The sequence below is a fragment of the Sinohyriopsis cumingii genome, chromosome 17, assembly GCF_028554795.1.
Source record: "Sinohyriopsis cumingii isolate HCF-2022 chromosome 17, ASM2855479v2, whole genome shotgun sequence".
Taxonomy (NCBI): Eukaryota; Metazoa; Mollusca; class Bivalvia; order Unionida; family Unionidae; genus Sinohyriopsis; species Sinohyriopsis cumingii.
The window spans coordinates 116,267,846-116,279,913 of record NC_142977.1 but is presented as its reverse complement, the minus strand read 5'-3'; the positions used below and the strand labels follow the sequence as shown (position 1 = coordinate 116,279,913).

The window sequence follows — 12,068 nt, the reverse complement described above, 5'->3', positions numbered from 1 at the left end:
CAAATGTCTGTAATCAGCATTGCTATGGTACTTAACAATTCACTGCATATCTTTAATTTGGATATTGCTTTTAATTGACATGAACCAATGAAAATATTCTGATTCTGATGTGTGATCATTGACTCCAAGACCACAATGTGCATGATGTGCCTTTTGCCATGTCAACTTATTGGATAGAGTTATGGTTCTTGACAATCACTTTACATCTTCTGATGGTCTCGTGATAACAGTTGTTTTTCCATAGACCTTAATTTAACATTTGTTAGAATAAATACACATTCTTCCTTTTGCATGCATATCGCACACTAACATATAGAGCAATATTAGATTGTCAGTTTGGCAAGTATGGAAGCATGTACTCCATTGCACGTAAGAGATATAACTTGGCTGGAGCTAGACAGTAGTAAGAATTATCCATTCACAACAGTTACATCTTCAGTGATGCATCACATTTTATAAACTTCATAAAAATACAAAACATGTCTAGATATGAATTAACATAATCTCACATGTAGCAAAGAGACAACTTTTTTGAAGCCTGACAGAAACTATAACTGTTACAAAATGTATCAAACATAGCTAGCTTTGTTGTTTATTTCTGAATAAAATATTCCCTACACATTAAGTTCTCCCCCAATCCACCTTGGGCCTATGCAATTGGTACCATCATACCTATATCCAACCTTAATTTTTTCAATTATCTGTCATATAGGTTGAGACTGTTTAAGAATCATGTGTATCTAGTCTCCCTTAAGAGAAACAATTTTATGAGTTACTAAATCATGTCTTGTATCAATCAAAAGTATCATTGAGCTGCTGTTTTACCAGCAGAAATATATAATTTGAATAAAATATTTTAATTGTGATTTTTACTTTATTGATATCGCAGGTTGAACTTCATTGGACATATGGGATAAATCACATTTTCTTATTATGTAAACAGAAGGTCAAAGGGCAAAATATGCTAACCAGTATGTACCTCTCCTACTTCAGAAAGGTGATTTCATATACAATAAAGAATTTTATACTTGTTTGGTACACAAAGAAGTTAACATCGGGGACAGGTGCACATGACCCAATCTTATTATAAGATATAAGCTCTCAACATTTTTTCACTAACTGCAGATACATGGGGTCACAAACCCAAGTCCTTGCACAAAGGTCAGCCTACCCATCCTTTCCATAAAATCAACAGAGAGCTATCCTCACTTGTATAGTGAATACAATTAAGGCAATAAACCAATTAGTAGTCCATTGTGGCAGATTTCACAGCTTCTAATTTAAGCAAATATTTTGAATATTGGGGAATACAATCCAGAAAATGCAAGCTTAGAAAGTCAAAGGAGTTAAAAACTGGAGCAAACTTTGCATATACAAGGAACATTTAGTTTGTAATAAAAGGATCAAAAGAGATGATGCAAAAGAGAAAGTTTCTTTGCCTTACTTTAGAACAGGCATGTGTTACTTATGGCTCACTGCTAGATCAGATCCACAACCTGGTTTTTCTGCCTACATTATAGGGTGTGGCCTTAAAAATTGCTTATCTAGCCCATGCCTGGAGGAACTTGCCTGCCAAGGGCTTGTTAGGTCTATTACAACCACTTAAAATGTTGGTTTCATTATTTAAATGTAATGTATGGTGTAAGGGAGAGAATTAGTACTAGATTATTATTTCCTGTATTATATTATCCAGCAACAAAATTAGTTCATGGAAATGTGGATTAATGTGTATATAATTAATTACCACATAATAAAGGATTATAAGATATCCTAAATGTTGGGATTCTACATGGATGGAGGGATGGATGGCACCTCAGCACAAAAGTGGCTATGTAATGCCAACAAAACGGCACATTTGTAAAAAATATAAGGAACATGAAGCCTTCCAAATGTATAATTAAGCACTACAAGATAAAATATGAAACAAAAATAATTGTACGGGTGTTAAGATTCTATAAATGTATACAAAATAATAAATAAAGTTAATACATTTAAAATGCTTACATCATGATTAAAATTTCTTGTAAAAACTGCTTTCCTTTATAAATTCCAATATTGTCTTCGGTGGTAAATCCTCATACAGTTCCTCCATGCCGTTTGCGTCAAAATAATTTTGTCTCAAGAGTTGAAATTGATATGAGCAACAAGAAATATGCTCCACTGTCATTGTTTATTGGCAGGGCACACTCCTTCAGGAGGTATGAAAAAATCCAGTATGTCTGTGCAGTATGCAGTTGGCATAGTGTCAAATCATGTGCCTGATATATACATTATACATGGAATACTATGTTTGCATAGAGCTTCAGAATAATTTAATTTTGTTTTCTTAGATGAGGAATCTTGACATAGGAAATTAGAAAGTTCATGTTTAATAGAATGTTGGTATGTGAAATACAGCATTCCATGAACATGTCAATGTGACCCCATGCTGTTCTGGATTTGTGTAACTGGACCCAGCTTTTGAAGAATAATGTGGGCTTGTATGGAAGGAATGGACACTGTGACCAGTGTGGCTTGTATGGAAAGAATGGACAATATGTGACCAGTGTGGCTTGTATGGAAAGAATGGACAATATGTGACCAGTGTGGCTTGTATGGAAAGAATGGACAATATGTGACCAGTGTGGCTTGTATGGAAGGAATGAACAATATGTGACCAGTGTGGCTTGTATGGAAAGAATGGACAATATGTGACCAGTGTGGCTTGTATGGAAGGAATGGACAATATGTGACCAGTGTGGCTTGTATGGAAGGAATGGACAACATGTGACCAATGTGGCTTGTATGGAAGGAATGGACAATATTTACCAATGTGGCTTGTGTGGAAGGAATGGACAATATGTGACCAGTGTGGCTTGTGTTGAAGGAATGGACAATTCGTGACCAATGTAGCTTGTATGGAAGGAATGGACAATATGTGACCAATATGGCCTGTATGGAAGGAGTGGAAAATATATGACCAGTGTGGTTTGTGTGGAAGGAATGGACAATATTTGACCAATGTGGGTTGTATGGAAGGGATGGACAGTATGTCACCAATGTGGCTTGTATGTAAGGAATGGACAATATGTGACCAATATGGCCTGTATGGAAGGAATGGAAAATATGTGACCAGCGTGGTTTGTATGGAAGGAATGGAAAGTATGTGACCAATAGGGCATGTATGGGAGGAATGGAAAATATGTGTGGTTACTGCTCTGACGTGTTTGGCCTAAAATGAGGAAATTCCCAAAACATACATGTGAATGTCCTGCATGGATTTGATTGTCATTGTTATTGAGTGCATGGTGATAGTTATGATAATGATGCCAACAAAAGACGGCACATTAGGCTTCAAGTCACAGTGAATGTGATGGTACAACGTATTGCATCTTGTGAAGAATCTTAACAACATTCAGAAAGGTATTAGACCCGGACATTACAATTCTTGAACAGTTCTGGTGGCCGGTCAGCAATTGGAATTAGGAAGGAGACAGGAAACAATTTAAACTTCTTCATGCACTTAGTAGAATCATAGAGTTTTATTGACATGCCATATTCCAGTGTAGACACTGAAAGAACATTTTCCTTTCAAAGAAAGGTTTAGGCTGACTCCGGTGAAAACATTTGATCCAGTAACAGTACATCATCTCCTAAGTGTTGAGATCAACAATGACAAGGACTGACACCAATATAATCCAGGTAATAATCACATGAGAAATGCTAAAGATGTTTGTGGTACATATAAGAAAAGTATGAATTAAACCAATTTACTGTGAAAAGACTGACTTGATGAGATGATGTGCATGTTTAAATATTTTAAATTATGTAGATTTGTATAATAGTTTTAAGTTGTTTCCATTTGCATGCTAAAAATCAGGTCTATGAAAATCCTCCTCCTTTTGAGGTCAGAACTATCCAGATTTTGAAAATCACCTTCATCTGAGGTCAGAACTCCTGCCCAGACTTTGAAAATCACCTTCATCTGAGGTCAGAACTCCTGCCCAGACTTTGAAAATCTCCTTCATCTGTGGTCAGAACTCCTGCCCAAGCTTTGAAAATCTCCTGATCTGTCCTGACCTGGCCTGTCTTTTCTGTGACATGTATTGCAAAGAAAGAGATGAACAGAAATAAATTTGATTAACTGAAAGTCAATAGAGGGTTGTAGATGGGTGGTTGTCAGTGGAAAAGGCTGATAAAGAAATTGCTCGTCTGATGCTATGGAATTGCAAAAGAACTTATCTTGATAAAATAAATGAATAATTTCAAGACAAGAATGCGGTTGCATGATGATTAATAGAAAAGTGGAAAGGAAGACCCTGTCTATAAACAATTACCTAACATTATTTATGTGAGCATAGCCTATATCTACTGCACCTTCCTTGAGCCCTGTAGTGTTCTCTATCCTTGTTTATGGCTTGCTTTTAATTGAATTCATAGTTACTGTTTAAACATTTTATTTATCATGATATGCATGTGAAACAGATACCATTTGGTCAAAATCATCAACACTTTGTTTACTTAACTTATTTTGCTGCATGCATAATAGTCTACAAGCTGACTGTACTAATATTAAGCCATTGAGACACCCAACTCTGTCTACAATGGCCAACTTTATCAGTAGCTTTCCTGCACAGCCAATCATCCTGACACCCAACTCTGTCTACAGTGGTCATCTTTATCAGTAGCTTTCCTGTACAGCCAGTCATCCTGACACCCAACTCATTCTAAAGTGGCCATCTTAATAAGTAGCTTTCCTGCACAGCCAATCATCCTGACACCCAACTCTGTCTACAGTGGTCATCTTTATCAGTAGCTTTCCTGCACAGCTAGTCATCCTGACACCCAACTCTTTCTAAAGTGGCCATCTTGATAAGTAGCTTTCCTGCACAGCCAATCATCCAGACACCCAACTCTGTCTGCAGTGGCCATCTTTATCAGTAGCTTTCCTGCACAGCCAATCATCCTGACACCCAACTCTGTCTACATTGGCCATCTCTATCAGTAGCTTTCCTGCACAGCCAATCATCCTGACACCCAACTCTGTCTACAATGGCCATCTCTATCAGTAGCTTTCCTGCACAGCCAATCATCCTAACACCCAATTCTGTCTACAATGGCCATCTCTATCAGTAGCTTTCCTGCACAGCCAATCATCCTGACACCCAACTCTGTCTACCTTGGCCATCTTGATAAGTAGCTTTCCTCCACAGCCACACTCTACCAATGCCATCTTGATGAACAATTCTTACATTATACATCAGTCATAACTAGTTTTGTTGTTTATTTCTGTTTCCTATACCTTACACTCTGTCCCCATCTCAGGGGCTTTTGAATATGGGATATTTATACAATATGAAATGTTGCTTGTAACTACTGAATATACTCTGATGCATTTTGATATCAATATTGTCTCATAGACTTCTAATTCATTTTGGACATTTGTTTCTCTTGTCAAGGAAATTGTTACAACTGAAAAGGTTGCTTTCTTTCTCCAGATAGTTAATGATCATTAGTAATTTCCCATACTCAGGGCACAAATATATTAACAGTTCCAAATTTTCAGCAATATCACACTGCCATCATCAGCATCTAAATGTTGATCACATGACTTATAAAGGTCTAGATGTGACCTCTCTACTTAACATATCTGTGCCTTATTGAAACTTTGGACAGCACATACTTTATCTATATTGGACAGTTTAACCAACAGAAACAGGGACCGGCAATAGGGTTCCCAGTCTCACCAATAGCTACCAATCTATACTTGGAATTTTTTGAGAAACATACCCTAGAATCGGCCAAGGAACCACCATCAATGTGGTTCAGATATGGGGGTGATACCTTGACTGAACTACAAAAGTATCCTGTTAAGGAGTTCTCTGATCATCTCAACTCCGTCAATCCACATATCTAATTCACTTCAGAACAAGAAGAAAATGGCAAGCTACCATTCTTGGACACGAGTATACATATAAAAGATGATGGCTCAACCAAAGTCACTGTGTATAGAAAACCAATCCACACTGACCAGTACCAGAACTTTTTTCCAGTCACCATCTGGGGCCAGTAGAAAGATCTTTAATGCACCTTGCTTATCACTGATGAGACCGATTGATTGAAGGAAGTAGAGCATGTGAAATCAGCACTATGGGTAAATGGCTATCCAGAGTAGATTTTAAAAACGTAACAGGAAGTGGGGGAAAAAACCCCACACAAAAACAGGAATAGCCTAGATAGAACCTATATTGGTATGCCATGTATCCTTGGTACATCAGAAGTCCTTGCCAGAGTATTCAGACAACATGGGATCAACGTATATCACAAATATACAAGTCTTTAAGACAACATCTTACACATGTGAAGGACAAAACTCTAAATTTTAAAACGTGGTGTTGTTTACTATATCAAATGTAATGATTGTGAGAAAGATTACATTGGAGAAACAGGCAGAGTGTTAGAAACAAGGATTAAGGAACACATCAGTAGAGTGTCATTGCTCATAAATGAACATTGTAGAACTATGGGACATTCCTTTGTCTTCAATCAAAACAAGGTCATCACATCAGAGGACAGTGTATGGAAAAGGAAGGAGAAGGAAGACAGCAGAGGTCAGCACTAAAGTATGGACCACAGACTTGAATTTCCATCCATCTACATCAGTCTCTATGTATCACGTTGCTAACTATAATTCACATGATATTCCACATTAGTCACTGATGAAAGCAATGAGATATTGCTGAAAATTTTGAACTCATAAGATATTTATGATCTGGAAAGTTACTAAGGAACCAATTTGTTCGTTTAACATAGAAACATGAAACATTTGCTTGCACTCTACATGGCTCAAGAGACATGTGATTTGTTGTTTTGGAATCTTGTGAGAACATTGTCTCTCATACCTAAATCCGCCATTTGGGTATTTTGTCTTGTCTGTATGATAATGGACATAGTTACTAGCCTTTGTAGATGAACTTCAAAATCTTTGTTCGGGGACAAACATTTGTTCATAATCAGAATAGCACAGTAGTCATTGAAGATATTCTATTATTATATGCTCATTTGTTTTTACCATTAACTATACATTGTCAAACTCGTGCAGTATTTTTTCCATTCTCTATGGATTCATATTGCATGACACATGCATCTAAAAATAGTATCATGTATTAGGAACTACTTTGTAAACAGTGTATACTCACGTAACAGGCAATAGCTTTTGGTTTATTACATTGATGAGTGAATGAACTACACAAGCTGTTTCATCCATTTGAAAGGAGATCTGATAAAGTTAATGACGCGGACAAGTTTACTGAAGATGAAACTTTCCAACACACAAATGAATGAATGTGATATTCGCAGTGACCGCAACAAATGTGAGAGATGCAGTATTGAAAATATCATTCTGATCATTTAAAGAATTATTTAGGAGAAATGTTCGTAGATTTTTGCAAATAGAATGGTTCACACTATGACCAGTGTCTGTGACTCAGATCTTTATAAATAGCAAAGATAAGCAAATTGAAAGTTAGTCAAAACACTAAATTTGAGACAAAATACTCCTGAAGATTTTGGTAGAAAAATAAGCACATCAGCACCAATAAGCCAAGATAACAAAGTCTTATTCTACTGGCTAAAAAGATTGTCACACAAAAGCTGGTTTGCAATTTTCCCCATTTAACTTTTTAGATACATTGTTAGGCATGCAAATGAAACCATACAGCTTGATATTATCATTGTTAGGCATGCAATAGAAGCCATACAGCTTGATATTATCATTGTTAGGCATGCAATAGAAGCCATACAGCTTGATATTATCATTGTTAGGCATGCAATAGAAACCATACAGCTTGATATTATCATTGTTAGGCATGCAATAGAAACCATACAGCTTGATATTATCATTGTTAGGCATGCAATAGAAACCATACAGCATATGTACATAGCGGGGGACACTCCAAACAAAGAGCATTCATAAATTTAATCACTTTGTTTCTTATAGTGTGTTCTTTTTATTATTCAGCCATAGGTATAAAAACAAAATGAGTATATAATAAAAAGTTTACAGCATCTCTATGGGAAAATATGAATTTGTTATTTAGGAGTCATACTGCACTTCCAAGACTCAGAAAAAACAATTCATATTTTTTGTTTCAAATGTAGTAACCTGTCAGTGCAATTTGTTATTGATTTCATTTTGTTGATTTAGATGCATCTTTTGTCTGATTGCACCATTTTGGATAGAGTTGTGGACCTTGTCCATTAGTTTGATATTTTACCTGGAATGTAACTTATATGTACAAGTCTTTCAAGATGGATTTAAATCATTTTACATCATCTTTTATTAGAATCCTGATCCCAGGATGCCCATCTCATCCTAACCTTAGCTTCCTAAGACAATTTTCTCAATTAAAGGGGCAAAATGGGGCAATCTTTGGCAAGTAGGGGCCTTTACGATGTACCCATTATTAATAGTGAAGTATCAACCTCTGTACATCATTGTAAAGTATTTGTGCACGCATAGAGGGTAACAGAGAATATACGCTTGTGTTGGCACTGTTACCTGCTCTTTTCTCTAATGCAAATATAGTATCCTGCATTCACAGTCTATAAGTCATTGATATTATCATGATATCAGTCTATAATTCATTGATATTATCATGATGTCAGTCTGTAATTCATTGATATTATCCTGCTCTCCGAGTCTATAATTCATTGATATTATCATGATGTCAGTCTATAATTCATTGATATTATCATGATGTCAGTCTATAATTCATTGATATTATCATGATGTCAGTCTGTAATTCATTGATATTATCCTGCTCTCCCAGTCTATAATTCATTGATATTATCATGATGTCAGTCTATAATTCATTGATATTATCATGATGTCAGTCTGTAATTCATTGATATTATCACTGCTGTCAGTCTATAATACATTGATATTATCCTGCTCTCCCAGTCTATAATTCATTGATATTATCATGATGTCAGTCTATAATTCATTGATATTATCACTGCTGTCAGTCTATAATACATTGATATTATCCTGCTCTCCCAGTCTGTAATTTATTGATATTATCACTGCTGTCAGTCTATAATACATTGATATTATCATGATGTCAGTCTATAATTCATTGATATTATCATGATGTCAGTCTATAATTCATTGATATTATCCTGCTCTCCCAGTCTATAATTCATTGATATTATCATGATGTCAGTCTATAATTCATTGATATTATCATGATGTCAGTCTGTAATTCATTGATATTATCACTGCTGTCAGTCTATAATACATTGATATTATCCTGCTCTCCCAGTCTATAATTCATTGATATTATCATGATGTCAGTCTATAATTCATTGATATTATCACTGCTGTCAGTGTATAATACATTGATATTATCCTTCTCTCCCAGTCTATAATTCATTGATATTATCATGTCAGTCTATAATTCATTGATATTATCACTGCTGTCAGTCTATAATACATTGATATTATCCTGCTCTCCCAGTCTATAATTCATTGATATTATCATGATGTCAGTCTATAATTCATTGATATTATCATGATGTCAGTCTCTAATTCATTGATATTATCATGATGTCAGTCTATAATTCATTGATATTATCACTGCTGTCAGTCTATAATACATTGATATTATCCTGCTCTCCCAGTCTATAGTTCATTGATATTATCATGATGTCAGTCTATAATTCATTGATATTATCACTGCTGTCAGTCTATAATACATTGATATTATCCTGCTCTCCCAGTCTATAATTCATTGATATTATCATGATGTCAGTCTATAATTCATTGATATTATCATGATGTCAGTCTATAATTCATTGATATTATCATGATGTCAATCTATAATTCATTGATATTATCCTGCTGTCGGTCTATAATTCATTGATATTATCACTGCTGTCAGTCTATAATACATTGATATTATCCTGCTCTCCCAGTCTATAATTCATTGATATTATCATGATGTCAGTCTATAATTCATTGATATTATCATGATGTCAGTCTATAATTCATTGATATTATCATGATGTCAGTCTATAATTCATTGATATTATCCTGCTGTCGGTCTATAATTCATTGATATCATCCTGCTGTCAGGCTATAATTCATTGATATTATCACTGCTGTCACAGTCTTTAATTCATTGATATTATCACTGCTGTCACAGTCTATAATTCATTGATTTTATCACTGCTCTCAGTCTAGAATTCATTGATAGTATCACTGCTGTCGCAGTCTATATTTCATTGATATTATCACTGCTCTCCCAGTCAATAATTCATTGATATTAAGACTGCTGTCACAGTCTATAATTCATTGTTGTTATTACTGCTCTCCCAGTCTATAATTCATTGATATTATCCTGCTGTCCCAGTCTATAATTCATTGATATTATCACTGCTGTCACAGTCTATAATTCATTGATATTATCACTGCTCTCACAGTCTATAGTTCATTGATAGTGCCCTTGTTGTCAGTCTATAATTCATTGATAGTGTCCCTGTTGTCAGTCTATAATTCATTGATAATATCCCTGTTGTAATTTAACTGATAGTGTTCCTGTTAACAGACTGTAATTCATTGATAGTGTCCCAGTTGTCAGTCTATAATTCATTGATAGTGTCCTTGTTGTCAGTCTATAATTGATTGACAGTGTCCCTGTTGTCAGTCTATTAATCATTGATAGTATCCCTCTTGTCAGTTTATAATTCAGTGATAGTGTCCTTGTTGTCAGTCTATAATTCATTGATAGTGTCCCTGTTGTCAGTCTATTATTCATTGATAGTGTCCCTGTCGTCAGTCTATAATTCATTGACAATATCCATGTTGTAATTTAACTAACTGATAGTGTTCCTATTAACAGACTGTAATTCATTAATAGTGTCCATGTTGTCAGTCTATAATTGATAGTGTCCTTGTTGTCAGTCTATAATTCATTTATAGTGTCCCTGTTGTGAGTCTATAATTCATTGATAGTGTCACTGTTGTCAGTCCATAATTCATTGATAGTGTCCCTGTTGTCAGTCTATAATTCATTGATAATATCCCTGTTGTAATTTAACTAATTGATAGTGTTCCTGTTAACAGACTGTAATTTATTGATAGTGTCCCTGTTGTCAGTCTATAATTCATTGATAGTGTCCTTGTCAGTCTATAATTCATTGATAGTGTCCCTGTTGTAATTTAACAAATTGATAATGTCCCTGTTGTCAGTCTATAATTCATTGATAATGTCCCTGTTGTAATTTAACTAATTGATAGTGTTCCTGTTAACAGACTGTAATTTATTGATAGTGTCCCTGTTGTCAGTCTATAATTCATTGATAGTGTCCCTGTTGTCAGTCTATAATTCATTGATAATATCCCTGTTGTAATTTAACTAATTGATAGTGTTCCTGTTAACAGACTGTAATTTATTGATAGTGTCCCTGTTGTCAGTCTATAATTCATTGATAGTGTCCTTGTTGTCAGTCTATAATTCATTGATAGTGTCCCTGTTGTAATTTAACAAATTTGATAATGTCCCCGTTGTCAGTCTATAATTCATTGATAATGTCCCTGTTGTAATTTAACAAATTGATAGTGTTCCTGTTGTCAGTCTATAATTCATTGACAGTGTCCTTGTTGTAAGTCTGTTCATTGATAGTGCCCCTGTTGTCAGTCTGGAATTCATTGATGGTGTTGCTGTTGTCAGTCTATAATTCATTGATAGTGTCACTGTTGTCAGTCTATAATTCATTGATAGTGTCCCTGTTGTCAGTCCATAATTCATTGATAGTGTCCCTGTTGCCAGTCTATAATTCATTGATAATATCCCTGTTGAAATTTAACTAATTGATAGTGTCCCTGTTGTCAGTCTATAATTCATTGATAGTGTCCCTGTTGTAATTTAACAAATTTGATAATGTCCCCGTTGTCAGTCTATAATTCATTGATAATGTCCCTGTTGTAATTTAACAAATTGATAGTGTTCCTGTTGTCAGTCTATAATTCATTGACAGTGTCCTTGTTGTAAGTCTGTTCATTGATAGTGCCCCTGTTGTCAGTCTGG

The 12,068-nt window shown here is 35.0% G+C and overlaps 1 protein-coding gene across 1 annotated transcript in view; it reads left to right on the top strand.

Annotated features, from left to right (window-relative positions):
* Nucleotides 1-2,305: 2,305 nt before the first annotated feature.
* The window catches only part of LOC149779717 (septin-5-like), a 145,560-nt gene continuing 135,797 nt past the window's right edge, over nucleotides 2,306-12,068 (top strand). Inside the window, exon 1 of the mRNA XM_089940574.1 lies at nucleotides 2,306-3,681. Coding sequence (XP_089796700.1) covers nucleotides 3,652-3,681 — 30 coding nt within the window. The 5' untranslated portion in view covers nucleotides 2,306-3,651. The remainder of the gene's footprint in view (nucleotides 3,682-12,068) is intronic.